Source organism: Melopsittacus undulatus, chromosome 4, assembly GCF_012275295.1.
Source record: "Melopsittacus undulatus isolate bMelUnd1 chromosome 4, bMelUnd1.mat.Z, whole genome shotgun sequence".
Lineage (NCBI taxonomy): Eukaryota > Metazoa > Chordata > Aves > Psittaciformes > Psittaculidae > Melopsittacus > Melopsittacus undulatus.
In genome coordinates, this window is record NC_047530.1 from 84,378,148 (window position 1) to 84,402,718 (window position 24,571).

The following is a 24,571-nucleotide window of genomic DNA, read 5'->3' on the forward strand; positions in this document are numbered from 1 at the left end:
TGGAAACAACCATGGCTGGTGGGGCACTTGCCTGGGCAAGGGCACAGCCAACGCATGGTGTTATGGAGGAAAGGATGGGCAGGGCATTGCAGCCTAGCCCAGTTAATGCTGTCAGTGAAAACACTGGAGCAAGGACTTGGATGAGCGAGCTGTAATCGCTGCAGAGTGCCTGAGCAGCTGCGTGCTGGCACCAGGGCATTATCAAGAGCACATCAGGCCAGACCAAGTTAATTTCCTCCTCTGAACAGGCACCACATCCTGCAGGTAGTGCAGAAATAAGAAATAACCAACACCCTGATTTTTAACAAGGCTTCGACCCTCTCATACCTGATCCTCACACGCTGCTGGAGCGATGGCTGGGCAGGTCACCACACAGGCACCCTCCTCGGGAAGCACTCAGGCTGTGGCGATGAAGAAGAGCCCCAAGTGGGTCTCCTACTGCTATGCCCAGCACCCCTGATAGCACCCAGCACCCCCACCAGTGCCCAGCACCCCACCAGTGCCCCCAGTCCCACCATCATGACATGATCAGAAGCTCTGGCTCTGACTCCTCTGCCCACACAGGCATTTCACTGATGTACGAGAGCCCTCGTGGCCCTGCTGCTGTGACCAGGCAGGGGAGAGTCCCCAAGCTCAGCAACAGCCTCTGAGTCAGCTTAAATCCAGAACAGCCACCCCAGGGCAGAGATCAGCACAGAGCAAGCACCTCCTCAATGTGCTTGACATTCCTATGAAAAAGCATTGCTTCCTATGGCTTCTCCTGGGCTTTTTCCCCTGGAGCATACAGCTAAGAGACCACACACTCTTCAACACAGAACTCAATTACCAAAACCTTTGGAGATTCATTAAAAATGCTGTTTTGCTAACAGCTGAGAAGCATTTTGACATGGTTCATTCTGTTCATTCATAAAAAGCCACTCATGAAGTTGTCACTGCACTTTCTGCTTAAAAAAGCTGAGGATTGAATTAACCAAGAAGGTGCCAGAGTTCAGCACTGCCCAAGCCTGCTCTCAAAAGAATAAACCCAACACAACCCCACCACGCACACATCATGTAAAGTAAGGACAGACAATTAACTCCTGACATAGTCAGAGATGGAGATCAGGCCATTAAGGTAAAACATCAGCCCGTTTCCCAGGTCAAACCCCCCCCCCCTTCCCTCCTTTCCCCTCTTTCCCCCTTTCCTTTCCCCAGCCCATCTCTGGTCAAATTTCAATCTATCTACTTGTGATATCTGCAAACCAAACCGTTTTCCTATGGGGAAAGGACTGAATCAGGCCAAGGTAATTTTGTTTGTTGGGATAGAAACAGCTCTTGGAAGCTGGGTAGACTTCTGCCTTGTCCTGCTTCGCACTCATAGAGCAGGTTTATTTTGTGACCACAGTTTTATCACCCGTTTTTTTGTTGTGACTGGTTCTGTGCTGTCAATCCCACGGCAGAGACTCAAGTGCATGTAAGATTGGCTTCTTTCATTGGAAAACTATAAAGATGACAAGGAAACATTGGTGGTGTTACATCAACCACATCCACCTATCAGGTCCATGGTGTGCATTCTGCCGAACATGGCTGATGAAGCTCACCCTTGCGTAAACTGAAGCAGATCTGGTTCCCAGCAAACTCTTAAAGGTCCTCTGGCTGTGGGGCAGAGGTGTCTCCTGGCTGAGGAGCTGTGCTGCCACACTGTCATGCTTCAAAGCAGCTTTTCTGGAGACTTTGAAGGTCAGACTTTACAGTTTATGAACCAGCAATTAGCTGTAACCAAAAGGTAGTCCTGGGTTTCCATCACTCTGGAGACAGCATGGTCCCTCAGAGACCCAGCATTAGCATCAACCATGGTGAATGGCAACAGACTGTTGAGGCTTGATCCATCTAACCTTGCTGTATTCTTTCATTTTTAAACCTCCCATAGTCATTTCCTTGCTGTCATGGAAATAATGGAGCCAGCAATGGATTGCTCCCCTCTCAAGCGCGGGTAATGAACAGCCAGCAGAAACATTTGCTATTTCCATGATGTGAAGCATCAATGGCCACAGAGAAAACTGTACCCATTTTTGCAGTACTTAATTTACTGTCACGAGCAAGCGATCTGTACGAGAGAGCACACTTAACGCTGATACACTTTTATTACCCTGGCAGGAGCCACATTATTGTTTTCTATTTCCACATTTCTTAGCAACAACATTTTTTTGTGCATAGGTTTCTGTAGGAGCTCGGCTGAGTTTCTTGTGTTGTACCCGATTTACATGCTGACTTACATCAGCCTGTGCAGGGGCGGGAGCCTCGCTTTCTGCCTGAAAGCTTCCTGGCAATTACTCCGGTCTTCTGCCGATCCGTCACTCTTCTGGCGCTGGAAGAGACAAAGCCGTCTGCCTGGCAGAGGCCGCCCATCCTGGGGAGCAGCTGGTCCCTGGCAGTCCCCGCCACGCTGGTGCTGCAGCAGCCAAGGAGGGTCTGGGGCTAAGAGGTGCGGGCTCATGCTCCCATCACTTCTGCACCAGCCTGGAGACACACAGCTCTGCCCCAGCCAAACAAACAGAAGTCATCTCTGAGGGCCTCATGAGTGTAGGGAGGGCTGCGATGCTTTAGGCTGAGACCTACTCTGAAAATCTCTCTCAAAAAGGTCTCCTCTGCACTTCAGTGGCAGCTGAGGTTGTTTCTGTATGAGCTGTGATGTTCTAGTTCACACTTCTGCTGCTCACCTGCCCACCACAAACCTCAGAGCCACTCTTTCCTTTGCCCACCAGCATCAAAACTGAACCGCAAAGCCATGCCCACAATCCCAGTCCTCAGCTCTGCCACCAAAGACAGGTTTAGGAGAATCCTGGGCAGAGTTTGAGGTTCAGAACACAGCAGGGTCACTTCATCAGCTACCCGTGCTTCCTTTGCCTGTGCTTGCCTGAGCTTCAATTATTGGGGTCCAACCAAGGCGGCATTTTCCTGTATGCTGCCTGTGAGGAGGTTTGCATCCCCTGTCCTCTGCCTTTTAGCACCTAAACCAGGTACTTACCATAGCTGTGGGTCTGTGGCCAGAGAGATGGACAAATGGATGGACAGGCTTACGCACAACACAGCCTTTGCAGCTCCAAGGGCTGGGGTCCAGCCCCATCCTGGTGGCATTGGAAGAGTGCACCTCCAGAACACCTCCAGCTCTGGGACATGCCTGCAGATAAAGAGCAAAGCAGAAAGCTTCCAGAAAGAAACCTCACTGCAGCCATGGGACCTGCTGCAAAGCCTCCTGCTGACAGCCTGGGACAAGCTGGGGCTGCCCCACTGCTGTGCTCCCAGGCACCCATGCTCATTTGGCTCCTGAAGAGTTAAGATGGATTTTGCAGCCCTTAGCCAAGGATGACTTCACTGGGTGACTGGCCCACACTGGGAGAGGAGAGCGTGCTGGTCCTGGCATGCTTGCATGAGGAGTCCTGGCACGATGCACCCACTGGGCTTTCCCTCTGCCTGCACAAGCCCAAGCTATAGGAAAGAAATGCCCTGCTCAAGTTTGTGTTCATGCAGCCCTGGGTGCAGAGCAGCGTCAGCGGTGTCAGGTACAGGAGAATGCCTTGATTCCTGACAGAACTCCCAGCTGCAGCCCAAACCATGCTCCTGGAGCATGTGAAGCACTGCGCTGCTTCACCCTCATGACCTGCAGCAAGAAGTAAAGGCAGGCCCACCTGCATTGGGTGCTACTGCTGCTTCTCTTCTCCAACATCAGCATCCCCTGGCACTGGGCCGCAGCCCACAGATGACAAATCACCCACACCTGGCATTTAAAGTGGCCCTGACTTTTCCCCCTGGTCCCATGGCCATTAGACACAAGGTATCTGAGCAGCTCCCCCACATCTGGGCACTACATTGAGTGGCTGCACCCAGCCTGGCCCCAGCCCAGCAATCCCACAGAGCCCATCTGCCCACACGTAACTCCAATGTGGTCACACAGGGAGCCACCAGCAAGCACCCAGCCAGGATTTGCTGATCGGGAGAGACAGAATAAATCATTTCTGTGCCAGGGAAACAGCAGACTTTGACAACAGCAAAGTAGAAACTGCATAAAACACCCCCAAAACAACTCTGAGAAGGAATGAGCATAGGGGGTTCACCAACACACAGAACTACACTAGGGATCTGAGATGGATCCTTGGCTCTCATCCCCCCCAAGGACGGAGGTTTCCGTTAACTCTGCAAAGATAAATACAACTGGGACTGTATCATTAGAGGAGCCTTAAGCTCCCATATATAGCCTGGAAAGAGACTGTTGCTAAGAATAGTGGGGCCCAGTTATTCCATGATATGAGAGTTGACAGATTTCTTCCCAGCACTAATAGGACATGAGGTTATTTTAAACTTGCCCTGGTAAGTAGTCGGGGTGTTATTGAAGAGCTGGTCCTAGAAAATAAACACAGATCAAGAGATCCTGGATTGGGTCCGTTTCCATTGGACGCAGAATAAACACACAGAGTGTTACTGTGAGGGGTCTCCTTCCCAAAAGCCCAAATGGAGATGTTAACAGTGGGAACCAGCAAAACCAACCAGCTTACAGCATCCTGAGCCGTGAGCCCAGATGAGGCAGTGTGTGCAATCAGTCAGGATGATGCAGTGGGGCAGTGGGGGCTGCCACTGCCACCAGCGCCTTTTCCTGCTTGCTGGGGGACCCCTCTGCCCCAGCCCACCCCATGTCCCTCAGTCTGTGGGGACCCCCAGTCCTACAGTAGGGTCAGGCTTCCACCAAAAGGCTCACCAGAAGCAATGGAAATCTTCCTCTGGGATGGATTGGGTGTTGGATGAAGTTACATTCATTTTGGCTAAGAAGCCCCCATCTCGTAGCAGTATCTGCTGTGGGTTTTGGCAATATTACAGCAGAAATAAACCATTCCCCTGTATTTTCTTGGAATTAATGAGCAGTGATGGCAGCACATCTGAGTAACCTCTTTAATGTGCAACAACCAGTACGTAAAGTAACACGCACTTCATGGTCAGATTCCAGTTCGAAAAAGAAATGACACAATGGATGTGTTACATGACAAGTATATAGTGGTTTCAACATCATTTCCTCAAACATAAAAATACATCACATCAGAATATTGCATACAAAAAGTAGAATTTGCCCTAAAATAAAATTCTATCAAATCATTTAAAAAATTACAAAAGTAAAATGCATACAAACTCCAGTAAAATTTAACAGTCTTACAGGTCGAGGATAGTTTACAAAGATGCTCTCCACCATGTAAAACCCTCTTCCTTCTCCACGTGTTCACAGAGCTCAGAAAACCCCGCTAGGAGCATCACTTAATTAAAAGTTGGGTTTTTTCCACCTTATCAAGTACTTTTTCTCAAATGCACAGCAGAAAACATTAAACTTGGTTGGGGAAAAATAGATTTTAATCTAGCAAATATCACAGGCAGAGAAAACAAATGTACCTGGCAAACACATTGTTGTGCCTGGGGGGAGCAGCAGCCAGTGGCCAGCTGCCCACGGGGATGCCTTGTACTCACTCAGCCCAGGTGCTGGGGGGCAGCAGAAAGGTCGGGGCATGGCAGGCGCTGGAGCAAGGCAGCCAGCTCTGATTTTGCATTGTGGCTTTGCACATCCAGGACATCCAGAGATGCTTCCAGCCTGAAGGCATCTTACCCCCTGACTGCCCCCGGCAGGCTGTTTCTCTGAGCATCCCTTCCCTAAGCATTACCATTTCCCACTAGTTTGTTAATGTAACCTGTCCGCCAGAGGAGGCTTTTACCCTCACAGTACATACTGTCTATGCCTTATAGATTATGCTGGCCAGGCAGAGAAAACCAGGGTCTGCACTCCACACATAAGGCCCAAAGGGTGAGGACACACAGCCCATTAAACAGGGCATTTCCCACCCCCTGCTCCAGCTTCCATCCCTCACAGCATCCCACAGCACTTCCCAGCCCTGACCTCCCCTGCCTGAGGAGACACATGGGGCATCCTCTCCCCTTTTACAGGTGGGGAGAGCAAGGCACCCTACGCACAAGCATCTCTTCTCCAAGCCTCTGAGTCATTCTGCGACTGAGCAAGCACATCACCTGGGCTCTCACTACCTATTCCAGCACCACACAAACCTGCACATACCCTCTGCAAAGGAAAACATGGGGTTGGGGTAGTTTTGGCTTCTACAAACCGATGGGCTAAGGTCAGAGAAGTGGCCTGAGCCAAAGTGACAAGCTCCCCCTAAAGAAAGAAAGGTTTTGCTCATGGTATTTTCCTCATGTAATAACACAAAGTGAGTGCAACGAGTCTGACAAGATATAAAAGCAGAGAAATCACATGGGGGAAGCCAGTGAGGAGAGAGACCGTGAAAAAGGAAAAGCTGTTATTGCAGACAGCAAGTCCCACCTGCCTTCTCTGCCACACCTTGGAAAACTGGTGCCTCTGAGCCATGTGCCCCAGCTGTTCCTGCAGCACAAATCATGTCACAAACACAAAATGAAGGTCAGAACCTCATCCTTGAGGAGCTAGAAAATGAGACTCTGCTAAAATGAGGTTGCAGAAGACATCCCTCCTGCACAAGTAACCTACCAGTGTCACACTGCTGGGCATCCTGGATGCAGTGCTTACCTTCTCCCCCTCTGCCCCAATAGCTGCCCACCCCAGTCCAGGCACAAAGCTTCCCACAGCACTGCTGCAGCTGAGCAGCAGCAGGATGAATGACAGGGCTGCAGGAGTGGGCCCACACTCCATGAGGGCATGAATTGCTCCCAACACTCTGTGATCCCAAGTAAAAGGCATGAGCCAGCACAATTGCACAAACACTTGCTTTTGCTTGTCAAAACCTTGGACAATTACATTTCTTCCTCTATTTATTAGTTTCACCTGTCTTGAAACACAAACTGCAAAAAATATAAGCAGATTAATATCATTTTCTGTGGCAAGGCTCCTCTGCTGCCTAAAATTGCACTCCTGGAGGAAGCAAGGCTTCCTCTGCCACCTACAACCTGCCTTGCAGCAGAATGGCTGCAGGGAAATGACTGAAGCCTGTGTTGACAGTGATAATCTCTCACATGTAAGCCTGGAGGCTCTCCCTCTGTTGGGAGGGAGGCAGCAGCCCCAAGGCAGCTTTTCCTCTACACAAGCTCCTCTTCTCCTCCTCCCAGACCCACTGAGGGGACCCACAGAAGATGATGAAGTTCTTGTTTGTTTTGGGAGGGTCAGCATCTACCTTGCACGACTGTGCATCCATAAGCACTGCTGCCTCCTCACACTCACCACATCCCTGCTCCTCAAGCCTGGTGCTTCAACGGCACTGAGAATGGACAGGCCAACATTAAATACCAAATCAACGCCCAATATTCATGTATGCTTTCATACCACTGGAGCAGTTGTCTTGCTAAATTATGACAATGACACATACTTCATCTAAAAGACACCCCCCAAACTAACGAAATATAAAAGTGCTTTTGTCATGGATACTCATTCATATTTGCAAGTGACCCAATGGTAGAAATGAAGATGAACAATTAGAACCCTGCTGCCATAGCATCAAAGGACACCCTGGGGTTTTCCAGCCTACTCCAAAATTAAAGTTGTCCCATTCCCACCCACTTCAGCTTTGTCAGATAGCTGGGAATAACTCCATGATCCTGTGAACCTGAGTACCTAACATGCACGGTGCCTGTCAGCTTGGTCTCTCTAGGTGTGGGAGCTAAAATTATAAGCTTCAGGAAAACTATAGTCTGCTCATAACAGACTATCTGTTCACATACGTGCAAAATCCTCTGGGTCTGCACTTTTTCCAGCTTGCACGATTCTCTAAAAATCACTGTCTTTATGTATATTAAGTACACAATTGGCCAATCCATCCTCTAAAGCTGAACTGGGAGTGCAGCAGCTCTTCTCCATTCCTCCAGCTCAGGGGAGCAGGTGGCCCTGCAGGAGGGTGAAGGAATCAAAAGGAAATTAATGGGTAACAGCAGGGACCAGACAGTAAACAGTGCTCTAAGTGGAGCCTACATCTACTAACCCTGAGCTTCCTCATTAGCAGCATGAAAGCTTGCACAGCTCCACAGCTCACAAGAAGAAAACCCAGCAGCATTGGAAGCTGAACTAAGAGTTGTTACCGAGACAAGCAGAAACCTGAAGAGCAGCCCATACAGAAAATGAAGAACCATTAAGAGAGAGCAGTCACTACAGAGCATCCTTCCTAGCATTATCAACATAAAGCATAGCACAACTCCTTAGATGTTAGGGGGCTCTGCTGTGCTGGAAAAAAGTGTTCTTCAGGGCTGTGAACTTACAGGCCATGAAGAGAAACAAATATTGTGACTGCCCAGGGCACCTTGCTCTGCTGGCAGTCACAGCACAAGCAGCAGCCAGTGTCAGCTACTCTGCAGCACTGCAAGGTAATACCTCATTTAGATAAAACCCCCTGTGGTTACTGACTCAGAAGTTAGAGAGACTTAGAACTTTCACTAATTAATGAGAAATACTGTTCTGCACCTATTCTGCACTACTGCCAATTGTGTCAGCACTGCTTAGTGCTCTCCATGCAGTGTCAAGCTGACTTCCAGTAAAGTGTAGTTATCCTCACAGCTTGGACCCTTGGTAAATCCAAACAAGGGGAGACCTAGTGGTAGCCCTTATCCAAAAAATACTCCCATGGGTTGAGTTAGTGACATGGAATAGACTGCTCCTTCACAGAAGGACGCTGCTGCTGGGCACAGATGGGAATAAAGTATTTTTCAGAGATCTCAATAAGCACATTTGCAATCCTCACCTCTGCCCTGAGCCAGACTTGTTAATCTAATAAAATCCTTAAGCCTGAGCACTGTGTATGGAATGCAGTAGTGCCCTCACAACTTCAACTAATTGGGAGCAATCCTTTGGGTTTCCCTCCGACTCATTGCAAACTCTGGTTGAGCCCTGACTGTAAACTAAGAGCAGGTCTCCAGCAGAGACCTGCTGCACTGCCCAGTTCTGGGTAACATCTCCATTTTGGTGCAGACACATGGAGGAGCGTAACTAGAACCACACACTACAGTGCCCAATACAGTATATTGGTTTTGTGTGGCAAAGTTCTGGTAGTGGGGGAGCTTAGGGGTGGCTTCTGTGAGCAGCTGCCAGGAGCTTCCCCCTTGTCCAACAGAGCCAATGCCAGATGGATCCAAGACACACTGTGATCAAGGAGGCTGTGACCCTAAGGGAAGCCAATGCTGGAGCAGGCTCCTGGTAGGACCTGTGGCCCCATGGAGATAGGAGTCCACACGGGGGCAGGTTTGCTGCAGGACTTGTGACTTGCAGGGGACCCACACTGGAGCAGTCTGTCCTTGAAGGACTGCACCCCATGGAAATGACCTATGCTGGAGCAGTTCGTGAAGAACTGCAGCCTGGGGGAAGGACTCACATTGCAGAAGTTCATGGAAGACTGTCTCCTGTGGGAGAGACTCCACACTGGAGCAGGAGAAGAGTGTGAGTAATAATCCCCTTAGGAGGAAGGAGAAGCAGAAACAACATGTGATGAACTGATCACAACCCCCATTCCCCATGCCCCTGCACTGCTGACAGGGAGGAGGTAGAAAAACTGGGAGTAAAGTTAGGCTCAGGAAGAAGGAAGGAGTGGGAAGGTGTTTTAAGATTTGGGTTCATTTCTCATTATCCTACTCTGATTTGATTTCCTCAAGTTGAGTCTCTTTTACTTTGACAGTAAATGGTGAGTGATTTCTCCCTGTCCCTATATCGATGCATGAGGCTTTCATTGAAATTTCTTTCCTCTGTCCTGTTGAGGAGGAGAGTGATAGAGTGGCTTTGGTGGGCACGCTGTGTCCAGTCCAGGTCAATCCACCACACACAGAAACTTACACCAAAGCATCAAAATTCAGGAGAGCATTGAGCAATTCACACTGAGAAAGAGTCAGCAGTTTGAAACAAGGTGTTCACTCTTCTTCTGTGGCTGTATATAGTCTGCATTTGGCAGCAGACAAGTATTTTGAATTGTTCAAAGCTTTCTGGAACAGAGGCAAAATAGGTTATAGTCTGAATACTGCCTGAAGTGCTCCTCCATCTTAAAATAGTCAGGACAGCGAAAGGTTTAGACACCTCTGTCAGTCAGGACAGTGCCCGAGCTGTGCAATTTTAATCTTAATATAGCCACAGTGAATTGCAGCAGCAGAGCTCTAAAGAGCCATCCAAGCTTCCAGCTCTGCCATGACAATGCAACTCCAGACTCTTGGCATAGATACTGAAACTATTTCAGGCACTAAAACATAGTAAAAAAGAAGCTGGACTGTTAATACCATTCATCTGAAAAACAGTAAGAGGATGATGCCAGTGGATCTGAACATGCTGCTTAGATTGATTTACTTATCCCAATGCAGTTTAGATCCATTTCTACGAAGAGCTTGCTTCAAGAAAGAAAAGATCATTTAGCAGCTGGTATGGGCAACGAGCTAAGTCAATTTTCTGTTACTACAGTAAATACATCCATTGCTCTGAAAACATAAAAGAGGGAACAGCTCATTTTATTGTACTGCACAGATACACTCCTGAGTTAAAGGTATTAGTAGCACATTCTCCCTGCAAAAGGAGAGCAGACAGAATGAATGGATCTGTGTCTGAAAGGTAGCGCTCAGTTCAGGGTTTATTTGAGTGAGCTTCCAGGGTTGGTGCCACCCCAGGGTGGCAGAGAAGAGCCCACACAGGAGCAAAGAGTGTTTGATTCAGACTTCTACAGAAGCAGAACCCTGCACACCAGCCTCCTCCAACACGTGCACACACACCCTGTGATAAAACGGCTATGACAGGAAATCATTCACCCCCTGAAAAAAAGTTGTGTCACAGACAGTGTATATATGCATTTCCAGTCAAGGCAGTTACTAGTTTAGTTACAAACAGCAGCATACCACCATCCAGAGACATGATTAGTTAAAATAAACCTATGTAAACACATACCCTTATATAACTTATATATAAAATATATATATAAGTTTTATTTGTGCATACATAGATATAAATACACATGCGCACACACACACACAAACACACCCCCTAACACAAAGCACAGAACACACACATGGAAATACTGTAAATGATGCTGAACTGAAATCTAAGAATATATTTAAGAAATTATTAGCAGGTTTAAAAATTGAGTTAAAAAACTATTTAAAGTGTCTTTAATATTTTTGTTCAAGTAAGGGCCAGAACGACCACAGATTAGTACTGATAAAAAGAGCTGGCATTACATTTCCTATATTATGCCAAAACTCATGAGCTATTTCTCATTGTCATTCCGCCATCAGGGCACCTCATCAACTAGAAAGACTTTTTTTAGCAAAGAGTGATTTTAAAGACTTGAGTTAACAAACAATATTGTTTAGGCACCCTCATTCATAAACTAATCCTAAAAACCCACACATGCCTTAAGAGTATCAGAAGAGAACTAATGGGTCTTGGACATCCACTTCCACAGTATTCAGTGGCACAGACTGGTCTTCACAGTAAAAAAGGCAGTACTGGAGATGCAGGATAAAAAGATGACAGTGGTGGCCTTTAAAACCTTAACGTTTACCAACAATGACTCTCCAGCAAACTTCTGAGACACCATGGATGCTTTATATTCAGGAGATACACAGCCACAGTGGTATTCCAGAGGCAACTGCGGGTGAAAGCTGGGTTTCAGTGGCAGCTAAAGCTATCATTTACATGTGCTCAAGGGTGATAACAAACACTTCTAACAACTGCAAGGATTGTTCAGGATATTTAGTATGGCTAAAACCCTTGGTACCAGTGTCTTATATCAGAGATCACCTTATTAGAATGTAAATGTAGTGTACAAGCACCAAATCATTTTGGCTTAACTATTTAATGAACATTCGTTATATAAACGACTAATGATTTAAAAGGGATCTCTTAAAAAGAAAACTGGGGTGTTTTTTTTTTTTGCTTTTTATCCTTTTTCTTTTCCCTTTTGTTAAGATTATTCTTTATTTCTGTTCTGATAGAAGACTCCAAAGATTACTGGTACCCTGATGTGTGTAACTGTGACTCAGTGCACACACACGCACACCCACACACACAAACTGTACACCTCACTGCTACATCAACAGCCTTTTAAATAGAGAGCCCCAGCTCTGGCACCAGGACCTACACATTAGATATATTCTTTTGTGCATTTTGGCATCATTATCACCACTCAAGTTCCACATTTATCACAAATCAAGGTGGTCTTGAATGCAGGAACAGCCTGTCCCTCACCCTCTGTAATAAAGTCACGATTAAGTCTTGTAATTTCTCTGGTTTTCTGCTGTTCCACCATGCAAATCCAGGCAGATGGGCAGACTGCAAAGTTAACTTCCAGTCTCTTCCAACCCCTCACCAGTCCAGCGTTATCACACAGAGACGACGACATCAAGATACAGTCTGTCGTAGGACTCACGGAAGCACAGGATGAGGAGCAGGCTGAGCAGACATGATCCTGGCAGGCACCAGTTGAACCAGGAAAACTCTGTAAACCAGGAAACAGACTCAGAGTTATCAAATATATTCTGTGTTTAAAGCAACAAAAAATTTGATTGATGGTGGGTCTGAAGGGAATTGCTGTGTTCTGAACAAAATCCTCACAGCTTTAGATCGATAGACGGTTAACATGGTCTATAAAACTTCTCCATATAAACCTTAAAGAGCCATCCATATATGTTGTGCATATATACCTATATATACATACATATACACACACATATGTACATACATATATACATATAAAAAACCAAAACAGTGCCTCCAGCTCATGTTAATGATACTTACTCAACTTGTCAATGGAAAGAATGGGGAAAAAAGAAAAATCTATCATCGCTAATGGAGAATAAACCCCTTCTGAAGACTCCACTCATTAGTTCTTTGATTTCCATGGATTGAAAACTAGAACAAATTAAAAGTGTAAGAAGGAGCAGGGTTTGATTTTGACTCAAACCTACTATACTGTGTAAGGAGGGAAAACCAATTCCTCAGAAGAAACTTGAGAGTCATACGATCAATTCAATTTAAAACTAGCTGCAAAACCAGCTCCTCAGAAGCCTCTTCTCAGATGTTACACATCATGTTCAGATGTACACATTTAATGCTCTTAAAAGCCTGTGTTCCACATTCAAGAAATCCTGTCATCTGACATCTGACTATTAATTAGCACTTCTATTCAGTTTTCCAGCTCTTTCTTTTCAAACCAGTGCACAATTTCCTTTTTCTAATCTGTCAATTTACTGAAGAAACATTAATTTTACTGGAGATGATGTTTCATTTCTTTTTGTTTGTTTCCTTTAGTACTATTATTTATTTATTTTTACAGAATCTAAACTCTCCCTCAAGGCCTGAGTTAATCAAAATCAGGACTTCTGCACTGCTACTTTCTTAAATCTGTAATTTGTATTGCTAAAAGAAAAGCGCAATTTCTATTACACAATGCAAAAGACAGAAGCCTAAAAAACCCTCAACTTTCCAAAACCTGTAACCTTCCATAACATCCTCTCTCATCCACTAAATCACCTTACAGTATTGTTTAGGCAGTAATCTTATTAAAACCTTAAGAAAATTATCCTAAGGCTTGGAGAAAATTGTGTTATGTGATGCCAGAAGTCAATAGGCAAATGCTTTGCTATTATTCTGCTTATGATACTCTTGCTTAATTGAATTAAACAGACTTTAACCCAAATATCCTAAAGACCAAATTTAACTTGTGAATCCTTCACAGCTTTTGTAATACAGAATCCGTGACAGCACTGGTGATGCACGCTAACACATTGGTTGTGTGAAGCTAAAGGCTGATTTGCCTTTTTTTTTTTAATCCCTTGGAAGTCCCTGCAGAAAAGGTGAAATAAACCACATCCAGAGGCTGAGGCTGTGGGTCTCAGGGCACAGCACTTGCAGAAAGGTTGAGCTGAAGAAAGGTTTACATCTCTACCAATGCTAGTTGTGCTAAAATCTTCAGTGCCCTGGAAAGTGTCCAGGGCTTGGCTCTTTCACAGCCTTTGCAGTATGAGAGTACAAGGAGAAAACAAGAGAAATTGGAATTCAAACTACAGAAAGATTATTTGGTCTCAAAAGCAAGATCAAGGGAACACAATAAATTTGACTGAGTTCTGGTTTATCTATAAACTTCTTAAATGCCATCAGAGAATGCACTTGAATCAAATGAAAGACAGTGTTTAAAACGGAGTCTTCCTCCTTCTCAAATGAACCAATAGCACCCACTGGCATCAATCGCCCCCAGTGACTACATGCACTCTTGTATTTAACCACATCACAGAAAATGGATTGTACTAAGCACAGATCACTTTTTTCCTTTGAAGAAATGGGGAAAATAATCCAAGTATATGGATACACTAATTCCAAGTTTATCCTTACTTGCATGTACTGATACCTGCTAGGGAAAGAAATACTAGAGACAAAACATGGCCCCAAATACCCTATTTATGAGGGAACAATTTCACTTTATCGTAATTCTTCAGTCAGAGGCGAGACACACTACCCCCCCCATCCTCAGTTATCAAGTAATTCCAAACACTGGACTGTTACTCTGAAAAATGCTGAAAAAATTCTCAGAATGTTCTGTGTCATCTTTTCTGCTCAGGTGTAAAGGTTGGAAATAACAGTGCATGTGAGCAGAGTTCACACCAATTAATATTAATCATAAAAGCATTCTTTAAAATATGAAGACCAAATATCACACCATCGAAAGCTAGCAGGGATGGAATTCAGGTTTTACAATAATGCAGTTCAATGTCAGTATCAAAAAAAAAAACCCAAAACCAAACAAAACAAACAAACAAAAAAAACAAACCACCACTACGCCTAAACCCATATGCTGCAAGCATATTTCACTGTGAAATCTGTCAGTCTCCTCTTGATTATAAAAGACATCATCTTAAGAAGGACACGCACTCACAATAATATATAAAAGCTCACAATTTCTAATGCTTCCAAAGCAAGAATAAAGTGTTGCTTTACAAATCTTGCATCATAAAGCAAACATTTATCACAACAACAGAATACAAATTAAAACCCTACACCTTTGAAAACCATTAATAAAGATCACTTGTTGAATGCAAGATAGATTCTTACTTTACAGCTTAGTGTAATAACATATATTGTAGTCTGTTAAACAGCAAGTTCAAAGTTATGAGTCATCGGGAATCAAATAATACTTGAGAGATGAGAAGGTCTGAAGAAGTTGATGAAAATACCAAGCACAACACTGTTGTGCCCAATTAGAACACTGTAACGATATGATCTTAAGGTCCTTTCCAAACCTAATCATTCTATGATTACCTAAAGGAATTAATATTTCATCTTTGAGTAGTGGTAGAGAGATGCTCTCTCCCCTGCAATGGCAAGTCCACTAACCCACTGAATGGAGCTGACCACAAATGGGGCATTTTTGCTCTGCCCCTCCTAGACAGTAGAGTTTTACCCCAAAGCATGAGATCAGATTCACATTATTATGGTTTTGAACACCCACAGATGCAGAGATATAATGGTCACATTGCTTAGGCCTTTATAAAAACCATGATGATAGTACCTTCATAATTTCTGGCTACAGTAAATTCTAAGTAGAATACGAGTAACATGCACTAAAGCATGTTTTCTGGGGCTTTTTTAGCATGCATATAGAAAAGCACAATTAAAGTTCTTCTCCCTAGCGGTTACACAGAGGGATTCCAATATTTGATTATTATCAGAAATTGTACATGAAAACCCTCCCTTTAGTGACAAGGTTATGACTTAATATTTGCAGAATTATACTTTCAAAGAAGTTTATATTTCTTACCTGTATGGTAAAATGTGAGGAAAAACAAAAGCACTCCCATAAACACATTACTCAAAAAGGTGACAACTCCACAGGTTATTCCTTCTGGAACAGGGTAGACTGTCTCCACGAAGAGCTCAAAGAATATTGGTACACTGCTGTTGAGGAATATACCCAACAAAATGCAGGACGTGTACAGTGTAGCTGTAATGGAAACAAAACAGTTATTAATTTCATGCTGGCATTTTTTGCCCTTGTTCAGAGCTGCCAAGTATACTAATACTTGAATAACCAAAAAATGCATAAAATGATTTTTATCCTGTCTGTATTACAAAGCATATCACATCCCACTTAGTTTTAGGCAGAATGCATGCATTGATTTGGGAGGGAGGGGAAGTAGTATCAGAAATTCTTATTTTTTCTTTTATTATTATTTTTTTAAACAGAACCCATAAAGATACATACACTGATTTAAAATACACTTGTAAGTAAAAATACAACAAAATTATGAATGCAAAACATCACCTACATTTTCATTTACCTCTGAAATGAACACAAACTATTGTCCTACACACAATTAGGAAAGGGAGCAATTAGTGCACCAAATTGGAAATGGACATGGATTAAACTTTTGACTTAGCTCTAAAGGTCAAAACTAATTTTGCTTCCATTTTACATATAAATACTAATGATCTACCAGATAACAAGACATTAGTATTCAGCACCGACTGAGCTGCAACATGTTGAATCCCTTTTGGCTTCAAAAGGAAATGAAGGGCACTGAGTACCTGGCAGGAACAGGACATATTTGATAATGCAGATTGTTCACCACTGTACAACAAATTGTTTTTCTTGGACAAATCAACAGAAGAATACAGATATTTCTTCAGCAGTCTCAGGTATTTTGTTGTATCATTTCTGCCACTGCCAAATACTTTACAGCTTAGTATCTTAATATAGCTGCTTTATATGCTATAGTAGTACTATTTAGAAATGTAAATAATGTGCTATCTTGGGAAGGGAGAGATTTCCTGACCTGCAACTTCATCAACCTGAGATTCCTGATCAAGTAAAAAGTATAAAGAAACTATACAAAGGCTTGAGGAAAAAAAAAAGGTCTGGAATAATTTCTGAAGTTACCACCAAAATGACAAGGAAATGTAAAAAAAAAAAAAATCAGATAAAGTGTTACAAAGTCATAGGGAAATTATTTATAGCATCTTTTCACTGCAGTATGGTACAAAATTCTTAGACAGGGTTTTCATATATACATTTACATAAAATAGAAACTGCATTTTCAGCTTAATTTATGTTCTTCTCTCCTGGGAAGGGGCGAAGTGAAACAGCTCTGCTTCATCTTCTGGTACGAACTGCCCAAGCTTTCAACTGAGAAACCGCCAGGAAGCAGGAAACGTCCAGCTTAAAAAAGTATTAAAAAAAAAATCCATGTTTCTTAAACTATGAAGAATCATGGAAAAGAGATAAAGGCATTAAGAAGCAAAAAGGACTGTCTATCAGATCCTCTGATGTGGTTTGCTTCCAAGGCACAAAAACATGTTTCTTTCTCTACAGAGGATTTGCCTGGGCAGGAAGAAAAGAGGAGAGCAGTCCTAGGCAGAAAGATGACAGACATGGCATGACTTCAGGAGGGACAGCTGGTCCCTGCTTTTTTGTAATATACCAGAATGTTCTGAATTGTTAAGACAAAAAAAAAAAACAAAAAAACAAAAAACAACAAAACAAAACAAACAAAAAAAAACCAAAACCAAAACCCTTTTCCAACTCTCAAATTCCCGTATTATAAACTGCAGAACAAAAGTCAAAGAAAGTGATGCAAGGCATGTTCAAGAGTTGTCAGAGAGGAAGGAAAAGAAGTCCTAACCAGTACAGAGTTGGGGGTTGTTCAGCCTGGAGAAGACTCCAGGAAGACCTTATTGGGGCCTTCCAGTTCTTATAAAGGGCCTATAAGAAAGATGGGAAGAGACTTTTTAGCAGGGCCTGTTGTGACATGGGAAGGGGTGACGGGTTTAAACTGAAAGAGGGGAGGTTCAGGCTGGATGTGAGGAAAAAAACCTTTACTGTGACAGTGGTAAAATATTGGAACAGGTTACCCAGAGAGGTGGTAGATGTACCATCCCTGGAGACACTCAAGGCCAGGCTGGATGTGGTTCTGGGCAATCTGATCTAGTTGAACCTGTCCCTGCTCATCGCGGGGGGTTGGACTAGGTTACATTTGAAAGTCCCTTCCGAAACTGTTCTATGATAAGGACAGAATGCTCTTCCTAATAGGCCCTTCTAGCTAATGCTGAAGTATTCATTCCCTAGTTACAAGACCCAGAGATTTTTGCTGCAAGCCCTCACCAGTACTTAAAATTTCATGAACATCCTCTCGAACTCCTGCTTACTTCCAACATCATTGCATATCGGTTTGTCTCTAACTGCTATCAGGTGTAGCCAGCAAATATGAACATATTCAGAGATTCAAAATTTCTGTGTTGGCTTGAGAAAGCAACAAGTGAATGAAACAATCTTTTAAGACAAATGAGCATCTGTCCCTCACTACACTCAACTGAATATATCTATACCTGTAATGACTTGTAAATTCTAAAGAACGTTTTCATAACTTTCCCCAAAGAAAAGAAGGTAGTAGCCAGCTGTAATTCTGTATCAGAAACTCAGCTGTGAAGCTGCTGAAAGCCACAACAGCACCACCAGAAGCGATTCTGCAAACAGAGAGTGCCAGAGGCAATACCTCTGCTGGAAGACTGAAATCTCCTCCAGTTAAGAACAGCCGTGAAAGAAGAATCACATGCCTCTGAACAGAGAGGAACTCCAGACGTGTAATTTCTGGAAACTTAAGATTCACATCTGATAAAGGCAAAAATGTGCATCTAAAATCGGCAGCTATTTAAAAGATCAAGATTTCAAATTTTAGTCAATTCAGTGGGTGCCAAAGTTTTCATAAAACAAACAGAAACCTTAAAATAAATTTGTTAGTTTAAAATATGCTAGTTGAATCACATCATTGCTCATCACTTACTAAACTGTACTAAGAAGACATAATAACTCTACTTTAGAAACTGCAACCTCACATTTCCTTGTCACAACACCTTGTTTCAGTCATGCAAATACATCCACTGGCACACACCTCGCATTTTCATAGTACCATGAGCAAAGCAGCTTTAGCATTGGCTTTTGGTTCTCCCGGAAGTATTACCTGCATCAAATGCTCATGCCAAAACTGAGACTACAGGCAACACTTATAAAACAAAGTCTACATATATGCACACATGTTTGGAATTAAAATGCAGAAATGTCAAGGCAAAAGGACAGGCAGAATACAGGGTCTAGTAGATGCTAATGTAGTTCAAAGATCTAGTGGAAATGACGGCTTTTAACCGGTAAACTAGAAAAAGGAGTTCTGAAGTGAAGGGGAGGTGCACATTTGTAAGCCTCCCTTAATGAGGACATATTGTAGCGATGGAAAAATAGTTTTGATTTCATGTTTCTGTAAATCGTCCAGGGTCCTCCTGAGTGCTATACAAATAAGCTTATACCATAAACTTAGCAATTAAGTCACAAATCTAATTGGTCAACTAGCTAGAAAATCAAAGCTAAGATAGTTTCAGAAAAAATACGTTACAGGAAAAAGTCAAATAAAAAAAATAAGAGTTCAAAAGTAGCTTTTGCCTTTTATTTCACCCACTAAGTAGCACATCTCATATTTCAACTCATGGGCAACAAGATACCATAGCAGGGAGAATATGACCCATTAACAGAGACCATTTACTTTTCATTACAGCGACCTTGTATTGAATGAACACAAACAATTACTATGATTTTATATTGCAGAAGAACAGCTGCTAAAGTTACAGCAAATGTTTTTTCAATTAAGACTATCTTGATGACAGTCATTGGAAATAAATCTAAGGATATGAAACCACTGACAAAAAAAATTAAAAAAAAAGGAGATGAATTACCGAGAAGCTAACATTATGTCCTAAAGCTTAACAAGGACAAACAACTAACTTGGATAGGCATATACTGGGGAAGCATGTCACGCTATTAGTATAAAGGATCACTTTTTCATAAGAAAAGGAATTAACTCCCTATGAAGCTATGCACAAAGTTGTGTACCTGAGTGGCAGCTGTGGACATCAATAAATAATGGAACTGGGCTAGGTTTCTTTGAACTATTTTGATTAATTTAATGTTTTAAAGATTTTTGTGTGGCTTAAGCAACCATTTCTCAGCTTGGCCACTGCAAAAAAAACCAGGGAAGGCAAAACACCCATCCAAAGCACAGCTGCTTGAGAGAGTTGGCTTGGATCTGCCTCAGCAGGAGGCTCAAGCTAGGCTTTGTCATGTCATGTTCATGCTTGAGGTGTGAGGCAACCCATGCTATTCCCTCAGTGCTCATTCTCCTGACGAGGATGGAAGCAAGGATTGAAATGTACCTTGATAGTAACAGTAGAGATGTTACCAGTTAGATGAAGCAAGATACTAACTGGGGACTGGTGATACCAGTGGCTTAGTACAAAAAGAAGAAAAAGCAGTAGGAAGAAAGGTTCCTTCCTGGCTTATACTTTGCAGGTCTTCAGCTACCACTTGGTAAATACATGCCTGTATCCCAGAAAGTTACTTTCTTTTCTCCCAACCACAAGCTGTGGCAAAAGCTTTATACCAAAAAAAACAAACAAAAAAACCCCAAACAAACAAACAAACAAACAAAAGAAGGTAAAAACCTGGGAATTCAAAGAGGGATGTGATTTAAATGACAGCATGCACTTGGTGTCCCCAGATGAGCTTGCAACACAGCAGAAGGAGTCTCAAGTATCTCTGATGACAGCGAAACAAGTTCTCAGAACTGCCCAGGATGTTCTGCAACATGTTTACCAATTTACTCTTAAATTATGCCATCACTAAATGTATAACTACAGAGTGCTATCCAAATCCAAATGAAATTTAATGGAGGGGCCTCCACTGATGTAAACAGTTATCCACCCACTGGCACGCACATCTTGGATTGTTTTTATATATAATATGAAATATTACAACTTCTTAAAAAAAAGTATTTTGTACGTAAATTTACAAAGGAAATGCAGATACTCTAGAGCAGTATCAACTGCAAGCAGGTGGTACAGTATCTTCTTCCAAAGTCCTCTGCCAGAAACTCTTGAACTCTGTACATTTTGTAACAGTTCTCACACAGACTGAGCCAAGACTCACACAAACTTCATATGGACAAACAGGAAAGTAAATAAAACTGAATATGTTCCCTTGGGTGCAGCATACAATTTAAAGCAAAACCTGCAAAGATCTAGGGCACTTTATTACTGTTATAACAGTATCCCAAATGCCAAAATGAAGGATAATGCCTCATGTGGATGCATGCTTCGTTGACAGAAGTATGCCCCCAAATGATCTGAACTAATCAAAGACTGCTTCTACCAAACTCTGTAATGTCTTAAAAGTGAAATTAAACTTCCCTATAATTTAATTATTGCTACATGCCATGATAAGAATAGGCATGGAAGAAGTCCTCCTGTTTCTCCATGAAAAATGTGACTCCCCTCAAGGTAAGACAGTAATTTTTACTGCAACTTGTTTAAAGAGGAAAAAAAACCTGAAACCAAGCAAGGAGCATTTACTTCGGAGAACTAAGATGTGAAGAAATTACTGAGTGGGCAGCAAAATATAAAAGAACAAAAAAAAAACAAAAACAAACCAGAAAAAGTAGGTAGGAGGAGTGGGGCTGGAAATCATACAATATTTGAAGCTTGCTATTGATGGATTTGTGGCCAGATTTATTTATTTTCATCCCTGAAATGCTCCTCCCAGATTTCGAGCACTGTACACTGTTTAACACTGGGTTTTTAAACAAACCTCTTAAATTAGTTCTTCTTTAAGTTCTATCTGTGGATTTACAGAAGCCTTCAGGAAGACAAAGGTCATTATTCCCATCTTATGAGTGGGAAAAGCACAACAGGAGTGGGGGTAATGATTTGCCCACAGCCAGAAGCTGGTTAATGCTGAAGCTAGAAAAAGAAATGTTTTCAGGCTACTGCCTTATCCTCTGGATCCTCCTGCCTTATACTTATCAAGCACATCTTGTTTATAGTACAGAAATAAAATTTAAAGTATAAACCAACTAGTATTAAACAATTAACATCTCTCTTTTTCAATAATGCACTTTATAGATGAGGACAGGTATGTTTATACTGTTCAAGATGTTGAACCTGAGAATAAAGGGTAGGCTGCTTAACCTGAATATAGTCATCAACTCAAGACACTGCCACTGTATTCAGAGTTTCTGCCATGCAGCACTAGGAAAGATTTTGTAAAACAAAATTCTGCTGAATGTGCTCATAAATATTAGAATATTCGTGATATGCTATGCTGAAAACATTCAATTTGAGCTGCAAGCTGAAAGCGTTGCATATCAATTTTTGGAAAATGCTAGTGTTTGTATCCAGAGATATTACCAGCAATACAAAGTGGCAAGAATCTGAAACTGGCATTACAATGCCTTACACAATTATGCTGGGTCAAAGTATCCCATTGTACATAAATTCACATAATGAAGTTCAGTACAAAGCAAGCTAACAAAGAACTTGGCACAGGAGAAATAGATCAGCAGCTGCATTGGGATTTCAATGGAGAAAACTATTTTAATGCTCAAAGTGTACACAAAATTGTATTTGAAACTTGCTGAAAAATGCAAATAATATACACTAAAATTGAGATTTCTTAAAAGAAAATTCAAGCTTGCTTAAAATATAAACCAGTTCCAGAATCAAGGGGTTTTAAGAGCTGTGATTAGCTGATGAGAGGTAGACAGTTGATATGGTAGCTATGATGGCACTATATCATTATTGCCTTTCCTTTTTACTCCCACACTGGCAGTTCTAGTTCATACTCCTGATTCCAAACACACTTTTTAAAAAAGTCTTTTGGAGATACATTAAGAAGTCAGCAAATGACAGAAAACTTGTCTTGCTCTGTGTCAGGAGAAAAATGGAGCATATTATGATAATGTAGAGCAGTGCAGGCATTACCTTACACAATACAAACAGTGCTGAACTATCACAGAAAGAAAACACAAAGCAGTCATTGATTTTTAATATCTGCATTAAAGGTCTCTACTCTAAGTAATTATATTTTGAAGGAAATATCTTAAAATGATGTCATACCTACTTACAAGGAATTAGGTGAATATTATACAAACAAGTGCAGGGAAAACCATTTTGCTGTGACTATTTCTTCAAATACAGTTCTTCCACCAATATTTAAACCAGACATTACTACAACTACTGCAATGAATACTGATTAAAAATGGGAGTTGGTTGGTTCGTATTTTAAAAACAAATCTTTAGAAATTTTCTTCCCTCCCCTTTAGAGTAAATAATTGGCCAAACCTCCTTCTCTTTTTAGCATTTCAAAAGCCTGCTTCTATGCAAATGTACCCACCTGAGTGCTAACTCTGGAGACCAGGTGAGAGACAGGCAGAGGGTTTTCAGAAGAGGGGAATGAGCATGCATGCCACACAATATCCACATACTAAAGGAAAACATTCTTTTTGGGCCTGGGGAAACCACTGGCAAGGTCTGCCTACGGTGGATCAAGCAGCTGTCAATGGCCTGCATTTGACCTCCTATATTTATATTCTGATATAAACTGCATCTCAAACTTTTAATTAAAAGGAGAAGAAAAAAAGAAGTTCATCCAAATCAATTCAAATGTACCATTTCTCCCAATTACTGTGAGATGCAGAGGTCATCATCATATTGCATTATTACATTGAGGAATAATCTAGCATGAAGTCCTATAAATTAGCTTAAATAGCTTGTGTGTTTTCATCCGTAACAGCGTATTTCATAAAAATACACCACTATTTTTCTGTGCACAAGGATATAAATTGACTAGGCACATTACATCTATTTTATACAAACTTTAATGAGAAAAGGCTGATATGAACCCCTGCCTACGTTTCTATGAAGTTTAAATGTTATGCCACAAAAGAAAAAGAGATCTGATTTGGTGGCTGCACATCAGGCCCTGATGCTTTAGATTGCATTTTTTTGAGGAATGCACCATATTGCTGGCACTTCTATGCAAAACAAGCTTGAGTTTTACAGAAAAAGGTTCACCATTTACAATGCCATATAAGAACAGTACAAACAGAAAACTATGAAACATAGTTTACAACTTAATCTAAGGAACCATCCATTTTAAAAGAAATTATAACTGTATGAAAAAAACCCAATCCCTGGAATTTTATCAAGGGATGCTAATTTAGGATACTTTACATCAAAACCCAAATACCTTACATACTCTCATGTCCTGACCTTTCTGAAAACCCCACTATAATGCACCTACATGCTATGAACGTATAGGAAGTCTTCTAGAACCCACATTGCTAAGTTCTTTACAAAAAAATAAAATCAGAGGCAGAGCTCCATCAGTTTTGTTTTGGATCATTGGCAAGTACACACGTAATGACTTTCACCTCTTGAAACCTTTCTGCTTCATTCTTATGCATAGACTTGAAGGGACATTTATGTGTTTGGTTTGTCGCATCAATTCAGAGGATAGAGTTACTGTAAAAATTCACATTACTGCAGGCTTGCAGCGATGAAGCAGGCAAGCACAAGAAATAAGCTTTTATTGCATTTATTTTAGATTTGATGGAAAAGTGTAGTCATTTGGTATGACAATAGCCACCATGAAATTTGATTTGTTTATCGATTTAATAAATTTTTGGTTTTGTGTGGTTTGGTTTGTTTTTTTTAAGTTGAAATTTCAAGATAAATCACAAATTTGACCTA

The 24,571-nt window shown here is 42.1% G+C and overlaps 1 protein-coding gene across 1 annotated transcript in view; it reads right to left on the bottom strand.

The window, feature by feature from the left end:
• Positions 1-4,909: 4,909 nt before the first annotated feature.
• Positions 4,910-24,571, bottom strand: part of SLC49A4 (solute carrier family 49 member 4) — a 75,385-nt gene continuing 55,723 nt past the window's right edge. The window contains exons 8-9 of the mRNA XM_005154064.3: positions 15,765-15,947; positions 4,910-12,449 (exon numbers count right to left, since the gene is read on the bottom strand). Of these exons, the coding sequence (XP_005154121.2) occupies positions 12,334-12,449; positions 15,765-15,947 (299 nt within the window). The 3' untranslated portion in view covers positions 4,910-12,333. The remainder of the gene's footprint in view (positions 12,450-15,764; positions 15,948-24,571) is intronic.